Source organism: Heteronotia binoei, chromosome 5 (assembly GCF_032191835.1).
Source record: "Heteronotia binoei isolate CCM8104 ecotype False Entrance Well chromosome 5, APGP_CSIRO_Hbin_v1, whole genome shotgun sequence".
Taxonomy (NCBI): domain Eukaryota; kingdom Metazoa; phylum Chordata; class Lepidosauria; order Squamata; family Gekkonidae; genus Heteronotia; species Heteronotia binoei.
The window spans coordinates 80660832-80679864 of record NC_083227.1 but is presented as its reverse complement, the minus strand read 5'-3'; the positions used below and the strand labels follow the sequence as shown (position 1 = coordinate 80679864).

The 19033-nt window shown below is 46.1% G+C and overlaps 1 protein-coding gene across 8 annotated transcripts in view; it reads left to right on the top strand.

Annotated features, from left to right (window-relative positions):
* Nucleotides 1-19033, top strand: part of PLXNA1 (plexin A1) — a 483656-nt gene that overhangs the window by 425607 nt on the left and 39016 nt on the right. For all 8 annotated transcript variants that reach the window (XM_060239681.1, XM_060239686.1, XM_060239682.1 and 5 more), the window contains exon 23: nucleotides 14541-14607. In XM_060239681.1, coding sequence (XP_060095664.1) covers nucleotides 14541-14607 — 67 coding nt within the window. The remainder of the gene's footprint in view (nucleotides 1-14540; nucleotides 14608-19033) is intronic.

Below are 19033 nucleotides of genomic sequence, written 5' to 3'. Positions count from 1 at the left end.
TATTATTACATGTAGATATGTGCCCACATTTATCACTGTGGCCATAGCCATATCCACTCTCACCACTAGGGCCTTCTACTGTTGCTGGTAGCCACTGGTCCATATCAGTATATTTGCATATCCACCAGCAGTGTGATTGCCTCACAAACAGCATGTAAAAGTTCCTAAACAAGCCCAGAGTTGATAATGGCAAATTCTTTGATTTCATATAAAAAACAGCTCTGTGCCATTTGATGCTTCTTAAATAATGTTTGTATCTGTTGTCTTGGAAGATTATTGCCTTCAATGCCTCAAGGAAGCAGTACTCTAGTTCTATTCCCACAAGTCTAAGAAGACACATCCCGCTTTTCCCAATTAATACATTTGGTTCTCCCTTCGTTTGTCATAGAATCTCCAGGGTCATATAGTCCAACCCCCTGCATAATGCAGGAAATTCACAAATACTAAATTCACAGGATCCATATTGCTGTCAGATGGCCATCCAGCCTCTGTTTAAAAACCTCCAAAGAAGGAGAGCCCACCACCTCCTGAGGAAGCTTGTTCCACTGAGGAACAACTCTAACTGTCAGGAAGATCTTCTTCGTGGTCTCTGTGCTTCACATTCATGGGATAGAGCACCTGCACCGATCCCCGAATCAGTACCTAAAAAGCCCAGGATTTTTTCCCGCTCGGCACCAACAGGCATGCGCAGGTGTCCCAGTGCGCATGCTCGCTGGTGCCAGTGCGAGGATCCCACCAGTTCCTTTCTGACAGCTGCACTGAGAGGATCTCCTTTCGTGTCCCTGGTCGGTAAAGTAATCTTGGATTGCTTTTTTTGTCTGTTGTATATAGCCCGTTTGTTATTTTCTTAGTGTAGTTAGTTGTTAGATAGTTAGTGTTGTTTAAAAAAAAAGTTTGTTGGACTTGCCCTTCAGGGCTCGGTTTTCCCCCTCAGAGACTTTCCTGGGTGTCTATGGAAAGACGTTGGGTTTTTTTTTAAGAGGTGCCGCTCCTGTGGGAAGAAGATTGCCCCCGCCCCCACTGGCCATTCCCTCTGTCTCCTCTGTCTGGGCGAGGGACATTGCGTCGATTCTTGCGCACACTGTCTGAGTTTCTCCAAACAAACTCGTAAGAATCGAGCAGCGAGGCTTTCGGTGGCTTTGGTCGAGTCGGCACTTCATCCTCAAAAGATGGCATCGAGCCCGTCGGTACCGATGGGTGAGGCCGCGGCCCCGACAGTCACATTGGCTGAAACTTCGCCAATCAGGACTGAGATGCCGGTCGAGCACGGACGTTCCACGAAATGGCCTTCTGAAGGGTCAGTGGACACCCCGGCTAAGAGGCGTCAGGATGACTCGGGGACCCAATCATCCGCACCGAAGAAGGTGAAATCAAAGGAGAAGCGGAAGAAGAGACCATCCCGCACGCCTTCGCATAACGCTTCGACATCGACAGCTTCACCAAGGAAGATCTTGGCATCCCCGCGTGTCCCCTTCGGTGTCGAGAGGCAGTGCTTTGCAGCTGCACCTATCAGCATCGGAGCATGAGATCGACCTGACTCAGCGCTCCCACCCGTCGGTACCGATGGGTGAGGCCGCGGCCCTGACAGTCACATCGGCTGAGACTTCGCTGATCAGGACGGAGATGCCGGTCAAGTGCGGGCATTCCATGAAACGGCCTTCTGAAGGGTTAGTGGACACCCCGGCTAAGAAGCGTTGGGATGACTCGGGGAACCGATCATCCGCGCCGAAGAAGGTGAAATCGAAGGAGAAGCGGAAGAGACCATCCCGCACCCCTTCGCCTTCGCATGACGCTTTGACATCGACAGCTCCACCGAGGAAGATATTGGCGTCCCCACGTCGTAGCCCTTCGGTGTCGAGAGGCAGTGCTTCTCAGCTGCGCCTTTCGGAATCGGAGCAAGAGATCGACCTGACTCAGCGCTCCCACTCTTCAGGGTCCAGGCGTCGCAATGAGAGCGACTTGGTCTTGGAGGTGGAGGTGTCGATGCCGATGGAGCCTTTGGCACCGATGGATCAGGCGAGAGGCCAGAGAGAGCTGGAACCAACTACAGTAGCTCGTCGCTTCCCACCGCTTCCACCATGGGAGCAGAGCCAATGGCCTCCTTACGCTTATCCCTACCCACTGTACCAATGGTACCCTCCTCGTGAGTTCGCAGACTGGGACCAGCAGTCCGAGGCATCCCACATGTCCAGGCTGTCTCAACATTCTAGACGGCGTCCTTCGGCATCGCTATCTTTCCCGCCTGACAGACGCGGCGTGGTGGTGGAGGAAGTCCAACCTCGGTCGTTGGTGTCGATCCTGTCGCCCATCAGAGAGTCTACTCCGGTGCTCTCAGAACATTCTCTACACAAAGAGTCTTAATCATCAGACTCTGAGGTTGGTACCGATGATCCGGACAGGGCTTTGGAGCCTTCACCGGTGTCTCATACGGCTGAGGATCTTCCCATCTCACCATCGAAGGATCTGAAGTCGTACGGGGACCTGGTGAAGAGGATGGCACTCTCCCTCTCGCTTCCAGTGACACAGCCGCAACCCGTTGTAGACGATAACGTGTTCGACATCATGCAACGGGATACATCTACAGCGGTTGCCCTGCTGGTGACGAAGACATCCTACAGGCGGTGAAGGAGCCCTGGGCGAAGCCTGCATCTACACCCGTGTCATCGAGAAGGTTGGACCATATGTACCGTGTCCAAGAGTCCGGGGCTGAGTTCCTCTTTACACACCCAAAGCTAAATTCGGTAGTCATTTCCTCCTTGTCGAAGGCCCACAAGATGCACTCCTTTCCACCAGACAAGGAGGGAAAGAAGCTGGATAACGTCGGGAGGAAGTTCTACTCTGCTGGGGCGCTGGGAGTAAAGCTATCTAACTATGCCACGTGCATGGCTAGATACCAATACTCAGTGTGGGAACAACTAACTCCCCTCCTGTCTTCCCTGAGTGAGGAGAAGAGGTCGGCTGCAAAGAAGTTGCAAAAGGAAAGCTTTGCTGTAGCCAAACAACAACTGGCTGCAGCAAAGCACATGGTCAACATCTCAGCAAGGACCATCACTTCTGCCGTCTACCTCCGCCACCACTCCTGGCTCAGATCTACGGCTCTCCAGCAGGACACCATTGTCGGTGGTAGAGCCTGTTCAGCTCTACCACCGACAATGCCCTCCAGGAACCTGGGCGTACCGGTATCTTCCAGAGCTGTGAGACAGAAACAGTGGCACAAGCCTTGGACAAAGAAGCCATACAAAAAGTTCTCCCCAGAACAGCAGTGGAGACCTCACTCTGCTCAACGTGAGAGTAGGTCCCCATACAGGGGGAACAACAGAAACCGTTATGCTGCACAGACCATCGGCAAGTCCAAGGGCACTCGCCCTCAAAAGCAGGGCCTTTGACTTTCTAGCAGCATGCGTCACCGTCCCCTCTTCCCCTTCGTCTATCCGCCTCCGCCTGTTCCTGTCGGCCTGGGAGTCCCATCACTATGGACAGGTGGGCGCTTTCCATCGTAGCGGAAGGCTACAAAATAGATTTTGCTCAGATTCTGAACCAATCTGTGGTAATTACCACTCCTCCTTCTCCACCTCTGCTGGCAGAGGTGAGCAACCTCTTACAGAAACAAGCCATAGAGAGAATCCTGATGGAGGCCAGGACGGGAGGCTTCTACTCTCGTTACTTCCTGGTTCCCAAGCGGAACAGGGGTCTAAGACCAATCATGGATCTTCAGAATCTGAACAAATTTATTTTGTACCAGAAGTTCAGAATGTCCACTCTGCAAACAATTCTGCCCCTCATCAACCAAGGGGATTGGATGGCAACGCTGGACCTCAAGGATGGATACTTCCACGTCAGCATCCATCCTGCATTCAGACGTTTCCTTCGGTTTGCAGTAGGCTCTCAGCACTTCCAGTTCAAGGCTCTTCCATTCGGTCTGTCCACCGCACCTCGGTGTTGTGGCTGCCCATCTCCGGCTTCAAGAGATAGTCGTCTTTTCATACATCGACAACTGGCTCCTTGTGGCAGAGTCGAAAGAGAGTTTGTCATCCCACATTGCCATCACTCTTCATCTTCTCAACACCTTGGGTCTACAGGTCAATTTGGAGAAATCACACCTTACTCCATCAAGGACAGTTCAGTTCATAGGGGCTTTGCTGGATATGAACCTTCATTGCACGTTTTTGCCTCAGCAGAGAGCGATGGACATTATCAACCTTGTCGAACTTCTGCAGAGTGGAAAGTGGGGCACGGCGCAGCAGGTGCAGCAGATGCTGGGGCTGATGGTGGCAACTACAAGGGTGCTGCTCTTTGCGAAGCTGAGGATGAGAGGCCTACAGCTTTGGTTTCTTCGTCAGTTTCGCCCGTTATGGGACTCACCTTGAAAGAGGTTTGTAACTCCGCCTGTGACACTTCAAACACTGCAATGGTGGAAGTCAAAGGAGCTCCCTTCCATCTACCTGCACCAACTGTGACTATCACAACAGATGCGTCTTTATGGGGTTGGGGGGCCCACATGGACGAGCTGTGTGTGGGGGGTCCTTGGCCTTTGAAATTGACTCACTGCCACATAAATTACTTGGAACTGCTGGCAGTTCACGTTGCTCTTCGGTCTTTCCGCCCCATGGTGGCGGGGAAGATTGTTGCTCTGCTAATACCACTGCCCTGTGTTACATCAACAGGCAGGGAGGGACAGTCTCTCGACGGCTTTGTGCGCTGGCGCTGGATCTGTTGTCGGAGTGCCTGGACCACGACATCTTTGTGAAGCAGCGCATCTCCCAGGGGTCCTCAACTTGCAAGCAGACTCCCTCAGCAGGTGTGCAGCTTCCCCGCACAAGTGGGAGTTACAGTGGCGCTTCCTTTAACCCGTGTTTCATCTCTGGGGGTATCCTCAGGTGGATGTCTTTGCCACAGCCGAAAACCAGAAGTGTCCTCTGTTTTGCACCACAGGGGGCTCAGATCCAGAGTCGTTGGGAGACGGTCTGCTGTTCCCGTCGGAAGGTCGGTTCCTTTATCTGTTCCCACCTTTGCCACTACTGACGAGGGTGGTTAACAAGATCACGCGTGAGAGACCATGCTGTATCCTGGTGACTCCCTGGTGGCCTCGCCAGAACTGGTTCCCGATCCTGCTCCAACTGGCGAGGAGGGTCTTCTACCAGTTTCCGGCGGAACCGAACCTTCTGTCAGCTCAGAATGGTCATGTACTCCATCACAACGTGCCCCACCTGAAGCTGACAGCGTGGTTCATCGACCCTGTGGGTTCTCTAGTAGAGTCCAACATGTTTTCTTGAACAGCAGGAAACTTTCTACCCGCGCTTCCTATGATAGGAGGTGGCCAAGGTTTCTGCAGTTCTTAGTTGATCCTTCAGTTTCACCCCAAAGGGTGGGATTGTTGGTAATTTTTGAGTTTTTGTTATCTCTGGTGGATGCTGGCCTTGTTTTTTCTTCCATCAAGGTTTTTTTGGCAGCAATTTCTGCGTTCCATGAACCAGTTGAGGGGCACTCTGTTTTTGCACACCCTCATTCTAAGAGGTTTTTGAAGGGTTTGCTTAGGCTTCATCCTCCATCGAGATCACCCCCACAGTTGTGGGATTTGACTTTAGTGTTGGACAGGCTGACTCGACGTCCTTTTGAGCCGATGGCCACATGTTTGTTACAGCTTCTATCTTGGGAGACTGTTTTTTTGGTAGCCATCACATCAGCATGCCTTGCAGGGGAGCTCATGGCTATGCGTTGTGACTACCCATATCTAGTTTTTTCAGGAGGCTGGAGTGTCGTTAGCTCCTGATATTTCTTTTCTCCCCAAGGTGGTTTCTCAGTTCCACCTCAACTTAGAAGTTTGGTTGCCCACTTTTCATCCTACACCTTCCTCGGATGAAGAACGTAGGTTGCATGCTCTAGATGTGAAACGTGCTTTATTGTTTTATTTAAGTTGCTCCAAGAGTTTTCGTAAGGACCAGCAGCTTTTTGTTTCTTATGCTGCTCCTAAGTTAGGTTCCAGGATCTCGTCTCAGCGGCTTTCGAAATGGCTCACTGAGACTATTAAACTGTGTTATTTGTTGGCTAAGAAGCCGTTACCTGGGCGTATTTGCCGACACTCTACAAGAGCGATGGCGATGTCGGTGGCGTTCCTGAAAGGCGTTTCCCTGACGGATGTTTGCAAGGCTGCCACCTGGTCCTCTCCGCATGCCTTTATGAAGCACTACGCGCTGGACGTGCATGCTCAACAGAGAACTCGTCTGGGAGCTGCGGTGCTGCAAGCTGTTCCTTCTGGTTGACTTGCTCCAGGTATGTCTTGCTTGCTAATCTCCCATGAGTGTGAAGCACAGAGACCACGAAGAAGATAGACAGGTTGCTTACCTGTAACTTTAGATCTTCGAGTAGTCATCTGTGCATTCACACTACCCGCCCTCCTTCCCCACTGCTGACAGTCTCCCTCCAGTAGGGGCTTCCAGCGGTCAGGAAGGAACTGGCAGGATCCTTGTGCTGGCGCCGGCAAGCATGCATACTGGGACGCCTGCGCATGCCCGTTGGTGCCGAGCGTGAAAAAATCCTGGGCTTTTTAGGTACCGATTTGGGGCGCTCTATCCCATGAGTGTGAATGCACAGATGACCACTCAAAGATCTACAATTACAGGTAAGCAACCTGTCTTTCTTCCTAATGTTGAGCCGGAAACTCTTTTGATTTAATTTCAACCTGTTGGTTCTGGTCTTACATTCTGGGGCCACAGAAAACAATTCTGTGCCATCCTCTATATGACACCCCTCCAAGTACTTGGAAGATGGTGATCATATCATCTCTCAGTCATCTCCTCTCCAGGCTAAACATGCCCAACTCCTTCAACCTTTTCTCATAGGACTTGATCTCCATCCCCCTCGCCATCTTTGTTGCCCTTCTCTGGACCCGTTCCAGCTTGTCTATATCCTTAAAATGTGGTGCCCAAAACAACACAATACTCCAGTTGAGGTCTTACCAGAGCAGAGTAAAGCGATACCATCACTTCATGTGAACTGGACACTATACTTCTGTCAATACAGCCCAATACAGCCTCCACATACACCTGCTGGAATGGCCTTGGGTTAGCCATAGCTATCACAGGAGTTGTCCTTGAAAGGGCAGCTGCTGTGAGAGCCCTCTCAACCCAACCCACCTCACAGGGTATCTGTTGTGGGGGGAGAAGATATAGGAGATTGTAAGCTGCTCTGAGTCTCTGAGAGAAGGGCAGGGTATAAATCTACAGTCTTCTTCTTCAATATTGCATATGCCGTTTTAGTCACCAGATCACACTGTTGAGTCATGTTCAGCGTATGGTCCACTACGACCCCTAGATCCTTTTTGTACATACTACTGCCCAGACATTTCTCCCCTATCCTATAACCATGCATAGGATTTTTCCTACCTAAATGCAGAACTTTACATTTATCCCTGTTAAAATTCATTTTATTGATTTTAGTCCAGTTTTCCAACCTGTCAGTGTCATCCTGTATCCTGTTTCTGTCTTCTACTGTATTTGCAACCCCTCCCAATTTAGTATCATCTGCAAATTTAACAAGCATTCCCTCTATTCCTTCATCCAAATCATTTGTAAAGATGTTGAACAAAACAGGTCCCAGGACAGATCCTTGAGGCACTCCACTTGTCACTCCTCTCCAAGAGGATGAGGAACCATTCACAAGCACTCTCTGGGTGTGATCTGTCAACCAGTCACAGATCCACCTAATGGTAACAGGATCCAAAGCACATTTTAACAACTTGTCAACAAAGATAGTATGTGGAACCTTACTAAAAGCCTTACTGAAATCAAGATAAATGATGTCTACAGCATTCCTCTGATCCAGCAAGGTAGTCACTTTTTCAAAAAAAGAGATCAGGTTAGTCTGACATGACTTGTTCTTGAGAAATCCATGCTGGCTCTTAGTAATCACAGCCATCCTTTCTAAATGTTCCAGGACCGACCGCTTGATGATTTGTTCTAAAACTTTTCCGGGTATAGACGTCAAGCTGATGGGTCAGTAGTTTTCCCCTTCTTGAAGATGGGAACAACATTTGCCTGCCTCCAGTCTTCTGGCACCTCACCTGTTCTCCAAGAATTCTCAAAAATAATGGCCATTCACAAGCTCTTTTAGTACATCCACAAGCTCTTTTAGTACTCTTGGATGCAGTTCATCTGGCCCTGAGGATTTGGTTTCATTTAAAGTAACTTGGTGTTTATGTACTACCCCTATGCTTATCCTAGGTTGCAACTCCATACCCTCATTATATGTTCTGTTTTTGCCATGTTGAGCACTGTTTTCCTCAGAAGAGAAGACTGAGGAAAAGTAGGAATTGAGCAGTTCCGCCCTCTCTTCATCACCTGTTACAATTTCACTTTCCTGCTCCTGTAACAGGCCTACCAATGTCCTTGGTCTTTTGCTTTTACTCTGAACATAAGAAAAAAACCTTTTTTTGTTGTTTTTAGCATCTTTGGCTAGGCTAAGCTCATACTGAGCTTTAGCTTACCTAACTCTCTACAAGAACTGCTGATTTGTTTATATTTATCCTTGGCTATAAGGCCCTCCTTCCAATTCCTAAAGGAGTCTTTTTTATTTCTCGTCTTTAGAGAGCTGTTTATAGAGCCACCTTGGCTTCTTTAGGTGTCTTCCATTTTTTCTTCTCATAGGAATCGTCTGTGATTGTGCTTTCAATATTTCGTTTTTAAGAAACTCCCACCCCCCTTGAACCCCCTTCTCCTTAAGTATTTGTGACCATGGGATTTTAGCATAGTTCTAAGTTTGCTGAAGTTTGCCTTTCTGAAGTCCAACCTATATGTTTTACTACATACAGCTTTTCCTTTCCCCCAGACTGTAAATTCCACAATCACATGGTCATTCCTGCCCAGGGTGCCCACTATTTCCACCTCATCAACCAATTCTTCCTTGTTGGTGAGAATCATTCATTGTCATTCTTTTTCCAATTGTTTCTTCAAGATGAGTCCATATATCCCACTGAGTGATTGTTGAGAAACTTTAATGCAAAACTAAAGCAAGTTTTCTTTAGGCCAAGAGAACACAGGTGGGGAAAGGGTGTGAGCTGGGCGGTCTTACAGCTGTGCCATGCATCTCTTCTGCTTTATCAATTTTTAAATAACAGCTAGATAGGTCTCTATTACAGGCCAATGAATATTGAAAGATTCACCATCTACAGAACAAGAACAATGATTAAACTTTCACCATAGTATCTGTTGTCATGCCTCTCCTTCCTTGCCCTTTAACAGTCCAATCCTTATAATGTATCCTGAATCCTCTAAATGCTCATATATTTTCAATTATGACCGCATTAAACAAATGTATGTAAGCTCTCATGTTACATTCCAAGAACACTGTGAAACAAAACAGGCAGAGCAAAATAATCTACAAATATAAATAAGAGCACTGGCTTAAAGCTACTTTGCACTTTACGTAACAGTTGTGTCTGCTGTGTGTACAGTTGCGTTTGCAGTGAACACTGTAGCATGAAAGAATAGTACGCATTTGTAGCCGTACACTGGAGCATGAAGGAAGCATGCTTCAGGGAGACATAAGCAGTTGTGGCTACTCTGCACTTATCCATGCATATTCCTAAGTGGTTGCCGATTTGCATATCTCCTTTGCATATATTCACCCAAGCAAACACTGATATGCACATGACAAATGCAGCTGCTGTGTTCAGTGTGAATTGACCCTTAGAGAGTCTCACAATAACCCTCTTAGCTGCGTAGGGGCAGCAGTGTCAGGCTGGTAAGCACTTATGCGCCCACTAAGTATGGTGATTAGAACTCTTGTGCAGGGAGAAGAGTCACGGTATATATTAGTAGGATGGTGCTGGACAAATGCTCCCCCCATGCCATTACCTTGATTGAATATTCCCTTGCAACAGACTGCTTTGGAAGGGGAAAAAAGAGGTGCTTATCTCCCCCCCCCACCCTTGGAACTTAAGGCAGGCGGGAGAGGTACCTTTTCAGTCAGGGGGATGGTATGGGGAAGCTATCCTCTTCCTCAGCACCATGATACTGATTCCATTCCCCCGACAGTCTCTGATTAAGACCAGATAACTCATTGGGAGTTGCATAAAATTCCACATGAAGTATCCCTCATTATGATTTGAGAGTGCATACAAACTGCACAAAAGTGTAGGAAAGCCCGAAGACTCCATGTGACCTAGCTGTTTTGGAGAGGGGACAGTTTTAATGCATCCTGGCTTAGAGAGGCTTTGGCTTTATGGCAGGCCAGAGTTGAGGTTTTCATTTGGGTGCAGCTGCCCCTTTGATTATGACCCAGGACTTGAGTTTCCCACCTTTTCATATTTACAAGAAGGATAAATTTTAGGAGCCTTCCTCCTTTTTGTTCTTTCTCTAGGTCATAGGATGCCTTTACATCAAGCATAATAGGCTTAACATTAATCTGTTAGGTGAAATCTGCTATTTATGCACTGTAAAATGTAATCCCTTGTGGCATCTGGACATAACACAGGTAAATGCAAACATTCATTTGCATCCATGACTGTAGAACAGCCTCTCCAGAGATGTTCCAGAACCTGATCTGAATACTGTTGAATCTATTCAAAACCAAGTTGCACTTAAAATAGTCCTCAATTTAGAATTTACAAACTAGCCAGTCTGTTTTATTTTCCCTTTTTTCCATTTAAGGCCTCCATTGTTTTATTCACAGTTTCTTTTCCATATTTTCAGTATTTTCCATCTGTTTTTCTTTACTCTGTGGCAGGACTGGAGGTCAGAAGGAGGGGTGAGCAGTATCTTTTTTGATGTGTGTGTCTTTAACAGCTTCCTGCACTTTTGCAGATTTTCTCTACACTCATAGATGCAGTCTTGAACCTAGTTGTGTTTCAAGTCATGAAACATTTGTTGTCAATTTGACATAGTTAAAAATTCTTTTCTGTCCCCATCCCAACATGGCAACCAATTATGTGGTTTTGCAAGAATTCCATTCTTTGCAAGTGTTCACAGGTTGTTTCCTTGTACATTTGCTAAACTTGGGATGCTTCTGCAAAGGTAGCATGGCTCTTGAGGAGAAGTTTCTGTTTTATCTTGGGGCCTTTGACTAGGACTGCCAGCTCTGGGTTGGAGAATACCTGGAGATTCTGGGGATGGAGCCAGGGGAGGGCGGCATTTGAGAAGGGGAGGGACTTCAGCAGGTTATATAATGTCATAGAATCTACCCTCCAAAGTAGCCATTTTCTCCAAGGGAACTGATCTTGGTTATCTAGAGATCAACTGTAATATCTGAGAATTCCAGGTGCCACCTGGAGGTTCTACCTTTAGTTAATCATTTAAAACAGGGGTGTCGAATTCATTTGTTATGAGGGTTGGATCTGACATAAATGAGATCTTGTTGGGCCGGGCCATGCTGGGTCAGGCCATGCATGTACCTATTTAAGATTGGGTAGCAGAGATAAAAATTTTATAAAGAACACAGACAAACCCAAATATATATTTTAAAAAACTTAAAACATGCTTAAAACATTAGCATTCATTGGTTTTAAAGATGCTTTCTTTGTATTTCTCCTAAGGGATCCAGGGAACTGGGCAAAGGAAGCTCTGGCTCTTTCTTTCCTTCCCCAGGGGACCAGAAGAGGGAGGAGCCTCAGCCAATAGAAGGAAGAGAGGCCTGGCTCAGTAGCTCTGCTGTGCAATTGAGAGAGCCTGGCAAAGCAAGCTATTCCCCTTCCTCCCCAAGGAAGGAGCCTCAGCCAATGGAGAAAATAGAGGTTTTGCTCTGTCGCTTCTGTACAATTGAGCAAGCCTTGCAAAGCAAGCTGCTATGCAGAAGGAAGCAAGAGAGAGGGAGAAGGAAGCAGACAACAGCCAAATCGCTCAGGGGCCTGATATGAGCCCTCTGGGAGCCTGACTTAGCCCCCGAACTGCATGTTTGACATCCCTAATTTAAAATGTGTGAACTGTCCCATATTTAGGGGAGGGTCACAGTTCAGTGGTTTAGAGAGCCCACTCTTCTGTATAGAAGGTGCCTGGTTCAATTCCTCCAGTTAGGGATTCTCACTCAAAAAGAAGCGCTGAAGCCTAGTGTGCTTGTCTATATAGTTTGAGTCAATATAAAGCAGTTCCAAAAGTTCATTGTGTTGAGAGTTCAGCATCTTTACTAGTTTAGCCCAAGTCCATGGACTTTGTAACACCCCTGCCCACCAAAACCTATAATCCCTAGGAGGTTTGCTGTCTAAGGACTGCATTTGACTTCTTTGTCATGCATAGTACATGCCTGTTGTAAAGAAGAAGAAAAGGGAATTCAGAACTTCACATGCCTAGGTTATTGGGGTTCCTTTCACAGACAAGGATCTGCTCTTATAGAGAAGTGAAGTTAGGGTTGTTTCTCTGTTTAAACAAAGCAGAAAGTGGGAGTAGGCAGGAATGCAATTTGAGCAGACTGTGTCAATAGTAAGTATATAAGTTGGTCTTTTGCTGTCAACAGCCTGCAATAATTAATTGTTCCCTTTCTGTCTGATACTCCTTTTATTTTGTGAATAGTTTGTTCAGAAACAGTGCAGCTCTTAGAACTGAATTTTGATTATTTTGGCTATGTATTACCTTGCTTTCTCAGCTTCCTTACTGCAGTAGCAAGGTGCTTACCTTCTTGAGGTCATTAACATTGCTTGTGCTTTTGTGAGTATTTGAATATGAAATAGCTTGATCTGATGATTAATAAATGGAGCAACAAAAAAAAAGTCAAGAATTTTAATCAGAGGCACCTGGATTTTTTTTACATTTCAAGGAATAAATGTGCATAGTTTAAAATGTTATTTATCAATGTGTTAAGGTGAAGTTGGCACAAGTGTTTATTATAGGCAATCAGTGTAGACTCTTTCCATACTGGGCTATCAAGCCTGCAGTTTTTATTTTATCCTGCAACTATCTGCTCTTCAGTTCTGCTTTGCCCTTGTTCTGATATTTCTTTGTGCTCCTGTTCCTGAGCTTCTCTTACCCGAACGGGACACAGTCTTCTGATGGGATTGTTGTGGTGTTAACTTTGTCAGGAAACTACTTGAAATGCCCTTCCTGCTGTCCCAGAACATCTGCCGTGTGATCCACTTCAAACTTTTTTGATGGCAGTCTCATGGACACAAAGAGATGCAGTCAGACCCCTTGCCATATAACCGCAGTGCAAGAAGGTTAACCTGTGATTAAGTGCAGTGACTAAAGTACCCAAAAAGAAATGCTCAGTAACAGTATATTTGCATATATTGCAGTTGTTTTTTTTTCAAACATTGTATGGTCTTTATGCACACCATGTTCCCTGTGATATCTCAATGGATCGCTGGTATGAAAATGTGTTTCATTATAAGACCTTAATAATAAGGACCCTCAATAGCATATGTTGATATCTTGATGCATGATTCCATTTTTTATTATTGTAAGAGACCACCCTGCCTTCTACGAGGACACAGCAAGGTTGCCATTGGTCTAAATATTGTTAAGTTTCATTTATGCCTTGGATATCAGTGAATGTTCATGTTGTTTTTCATGCATTGATCCATTTGACTTATACCTGTACTCAGAGAGAGTATAGAATTCTTCTCTGCATACTTGTATCTAATTAAGGGAGCATATTAAGTTGTGGTGTACTGATGGTGCATAGTTAGCATAGATGCTAACTGGAAAACAAAGTACAATAAACCCAAGGCTGCCACATGAGCTCAGATTTAATAAAATATGGATTCTTTGTACCATTCCATGCTCCCTTTTCACCATGCTACAGAAGAGAGAGACACTGTTTGTAGATAGCCCTATTACAAACAGTGAGATTTCTCTACAGCTGTAATACGTTCCATAGTTTTCCTTTGCTGTATGTCTAGTCTGGATACTCTCTGAAGTTCTTAGTGGTCAGTGTACATCACACCACCATAAGTAATGTTCTAAGTGCCTTCTGCCTTGCTCAAAGAGTAGAATTAACAATGTGATATATTGTGCATGATCATAATGGAACACGTTGTGATTGGGATGTTCACAAACCTACAGGAGAATTTTGCATTTATTCTAGAGTTTGGGTGCATTCCCTGCCACTATTGTGCTTTTTTCCCCCCTTTAAAAAGTTAACTGAAGAGAATTTACTGGGTTTACTTAGTAAAAATGAAGATTCTTGCAGTGGCCTGAGGAGAACTCATTAGAAATGGGGAACAGGAATGAAAGAGACAATAGTTGTACCCCTGAGCCAGAAGAATCTTCCCTGGAGCCCTCTCCAGTACCCATATACTACCCTGGAGATTTGCTGATGGGTATAGGATGAACTTGAGAGCTCTGTTTGTATGGCTGTGATTTGCAGGAGACCAGGGTAAACGCTAATGAGTTCTGTTGGGCAAAGTGGGATAGTCTATAGCTAGAACTATCTTTACATTTTTGTCATGGCAATTCCCAGTTTTCCGGCCACCCTTCACTTTGCTTTCAGATTTCTGCCTTTCAAGATATGACCTTTAAATCTTTTAAGAGAAATAGCAAAAAAGATCTGAGATGCCGAGGCATGATCAGAGAGTTCTCATTTTCCCATTATCACCCTTACTTTCTGCTTCCCTGCAGGACGGAGTCAGTGGCTGAGAAAATGCTGACAAACTGGTTTACGTTCCTTCTGTACAAATTCTTAAAGGTAAGAGGAGAACATTTTGCTAACCACATAAACTGGGACTGCAGAAAAGTTCTTTGGGCCTCCCAACTCAATGGAACAGTTTCCTTGTTAGATGCAGGCAGTATGCTGGCTGGAACACTGCACTGGGAATCAGGATACTTGAGCATCAAACTAGACATGTCCTTGGTTGTCTAATAAAAGTTGTAGTGCTATGGGGGGAGGATGGAATGGGATTAAAGTTTTCAATAGCCTTTCTTATATTTCTGGATTCATGTCAAAACAAGAGTTCCAGGCATTTGCTTCTTGACAAAAACCTAAATTAGAGAATTTATGTGATTTAGGACCCATTGTAGGGTTCAGCGCAACCCACTCTGTGGCTTCTTCAGTCATTCTTTTTTACCTTCATAATACAGCAGGTTGGTGCAGAAATGGGGTTTCTTGGAATTTGCTCTGATTCTGTCTGTTGATTGTTTACTTAGTACATTTTTATCCCACTCTTCCTTTGGGGTGCTCAGGGCGACAGAATTCATTTTATCATCACAACAGCTCTCTGAGGTAAATTGGGCTGAGAGAATGACTGGACCAAGGTCACACAGTGTAGAGATTTCAAATTGGTCTGCTAGATCCCAATCTGACACTCCGTCTACATCATATCCCTCTGTCGCATGTAGTAACTATCACATTTTCATCCTGCTCTTCCTCAGAGGAACATAGGACATACAAAGTTCTCCTCTCCTCCATTTTTGTCCTCACAGCTCTGTGAGGTTGGTTGGGCTTGGAGAGAGAGAGAGAAACTGGCCCAAGGTCACCCAGTGAGTTTCAACAGAGAGTTGAACCTGGATCTTTAACATTGCCATCCTGTACTATAGCTACTACATCACGCCAGTTCATTCTTCCTCTCATTATTTTAAAGCCATAATCCACTATGGGAGGCACTGGTGGAAAGATGCTGTTGGACTGGGGAGGAAGCTACAGAAAGATTATTGAGCAGCAAAGACCGCAAAGTACACCAGCAACTTCCAGGGAAAAGAACCTCAGAAGACAGGCAGTCTGCCATACAGACTGAATGGCTGTAATGTTGAATACTTTCCCAGGATCTCAGTGTTATGTTTAAAGTTATGCATGATATCTCCCCACCCCCCTCCTTATATTGTGAGGCACTATGTGCCTAATTAGCATGTAGTACATTTATTCCGTTAGTCTAATTTCCCCTAGCAAAACAGTGATTGGCTATGAACAGCATAGACAGAACCTACTACCTAGCCTGGAGTCAAAAAGCTGCTGCACCACTGCTGAACTGAGACTGCAGTTTGCTGGCATAGCTGTAGCCCATGTGTCAGAGGAGCTGTAGTTTACTGCCCACAACAGAAGAAAACAACCTGTGGCAGTTGCAGAGCAGCGGCTGTTTGTCAGTCCAAGTGATGCCTCCCCAGGATCTTGCTTGGCTTTTTACTCAGTGTATTGTGGTGGTGCAGAGCTGTTTTTATGGGATACCATCCCTCGTTAAGATAAAGAAAGTTTGAATCAATTCCAGGGAAGCTGAAAGCTATGCAGACCGCAAGTGATGGCCAACGAGACGTGATTTATGGTATCACTTACATGCACTTGGCTCTCTTCCTCTGTCTAGGGATGGCCCTATCTATAAAAATATATCAGTACTGTAGAATGTATGTCATTTTGCGAAGATGTATGAAAGAACGATGCTTTGCTGTTGTAAAGGGGTGGATTTTTTTTTAAGCTCAACAGTTTATATGGTAAATTATTCTACTGTGCTTAAGTTGGCCTTCTGCGCTGCAATGTTTATTATTTATTTATTTGTTTGTTTGTTTTTTTATTTAATTTATATCCTGCCCTCCCCACCAAGGCAAGCTCAGGGCGGCTAACAACACAAGGGTCAGCAACAACATGCCCAACCATATAGCAGTAAATACAAACAACATTAAATATAAAAATGTTAAAACATTTAAAACATCTGGTGCTAATTCGATGTATTCAGACAACAAGATATTAGTGGTGGTAATCAAACTGGTCTATTTTTAAACTTCTGGAGGTCTCATACAAGCCACTGGTGGTGTTTCTGGGCCCAATCCATCGCTGTAGATGTCATTATGAAAAAGCGTGGTGGAAGAGTGCTGTTTTGCAGGCCCTGCAGAACTGTGTGAGCTCTCGCAGGGCCCTCACCTCCTCCAGCAACTCATTCCACCAGCTAGGAGCAGCAATGGAAAAGGCCCTGGCTCTTGTTGACGCAAGTCTAGCTTCTTTGATGCTGGGGACCATCAACCGGTTTGGGGTTCCGGACCAAAGTGCTTACTGGGGCATATATGGGGAAAGGCGGCCCCTAAGGTATGCAGGACCCTGGCCATATAGGGCTTTAAAGGTGATAACCAGCACCTTGAAGCGAATCCGGTACACTATCGGTAGCCAGAGCAGTGCTTTCAGCACAGGCCGAATGTGCTCTCGTAAAGGAACTCCCATTAACAATCTGGCTGCAGCATTCTGCACTAGCTGGAGTCGCTGAATTTGGGACAAGGGCAGCCCCATGTAGAGGGCATTGCAGTAATCTAATCTCGAGGTGACCGTAGCATGAATTACAGTAGCCGTCGCAATCAAGAAAGAGAACCAACTGCCTTACTGTCCACAGATGATAAAAAGCTGACCTGGCTGTGGCAGCTACTTGGGCCTCCATCATTAAGGAGGCATCCAAGAGCACTCCTAAGCTTTTAACCTTGGGTGCCGGCATAAGCTGCGCCCCAGCGAAGGTCGGTAAATGGACCTCTGGTCCCAAACTGCGGCACTTAGGTATAGGACCTCCATCTTTGTCAGATTTAATTTCAGTCCACTCAGCCTGAGCCACCCTGCCACAACTTGTAATGCTGCAGACAGATCTTCTAGGGTGGAATCAGACTGGCCACCCATCAACAGGTAGAGTTGGGTGTCATCAGCGTACTCTGGGCAACCTGGGCTAGGGGGCGCATGTAGATGTTAAATAACATTGGAGAAAGAACCACTCCCTGAGGCACTCCACAAATAAGTGGGTGTCGCCGGGATAGTTCTTCCCCTAGTGCCACCCTCTGTCCCCAACCCTGGAGAAAGGAAAGCCACTGCAAGGCTAACCCCTGGATTCCAGTGCCGGCGAGGCGACAGGTCAGTAACTGATGATCAACCATGTCGAATGCTGCCGACAGGTCTAATAACATCAGCACCACCGAGCCACCTCTTTCCAGGTCTCTCTGGAGGTCATCTGTGAAGGCGACCAGTACCGTCTCCGTCCCATGACCCGGACGAAAACCGGATTGATGTGGGTTTAGCATGGAAGCATCATCCAGAAAACTCTGAAGCTGCACTGCCACAGCCCTTTCAGTAATCTTGCCTAAAAACGGCAAGTTGGACACAGGCCAATAGTTTGCCAGTTTAATGTGCTTAGTCCTGGCCACCCCTTGTTGCATTGCCATGGGATCAGGCAAGGGCTGAGTGAGACATAGGAGAGCAGTTATGGCGAGCCCCTGTAGCAGAAGACTTTGCTGGAAGCAGGACTGGAAAGGGAAGGAACTCATTTCTAATATGCTGGTTGCTGCCACAGGCCCTCTGCTGTGGAGACTGACAAGGAAGGGGACTGAAGAAAGATTCTCCAGCAGCAGAGACCTCAGTGACCTTATGTCAGCAAACTCCCAAGGTGCATGTTCTGGCAAGTTTAACCCCATCCTAACTCTTATAAAACAAGGGTTCTGTGGCCAGCAGAATATTTCTGAAGTTGTTCTGTCATAGTTTCCAGCAGTTGCCAAGTTATGTAACACCAGTTACTCTTGATCAGCAATGCATCCAAGTCCAGTATTTGACCACGAGATTCAGCCAGGGACACTCACATTTTGGAGAATGTGATTAAGAGTGGTCTGGAAATATGCCTCAAGCTGTGCGTGGGAGACAGCAGGAGCCCGTCTGTAGAAAAATCTCTTTCAAAAATAATCTCCATGCATTAAACTCCTGAAATAGAAACAGAAAAACTGCATTCCAAGCTGGAATAAAGGAAGGATTGACTTCATGCTGCTGGAATTTGGCACCGCTGCCAGTTGTCGCCTCCCAAATCAAGCCTAGTGGCTCAATCCATTCCCCATTCCTGTAACCCATGTGAGAGGTGTGTGACTCCTTGTCTTCATTGCCAATGCCAACCTTGGTGGGATGTTTCCCCTAGCCATTCATACTTTATGCAGCAGGTACTTTTCATGCACATAGACTGTGATCTGCTAAGGTGTACACTATAAAACATGAACAGGAGAAACGTGTAAATGCGCTTTGGGGAGGGGCAAGTTCACACTAGCGAACATAATTCCAGGTTGCCTTCTGCTCCTCCCTTGCTTCCCACCTCCAGAATGAGAAAGGAACTGTGTTACTTATGGGAAGTAAAAAAAAAAAAAGCATTCTGCTAAAACCATAGTGTCAAGGAACTGAA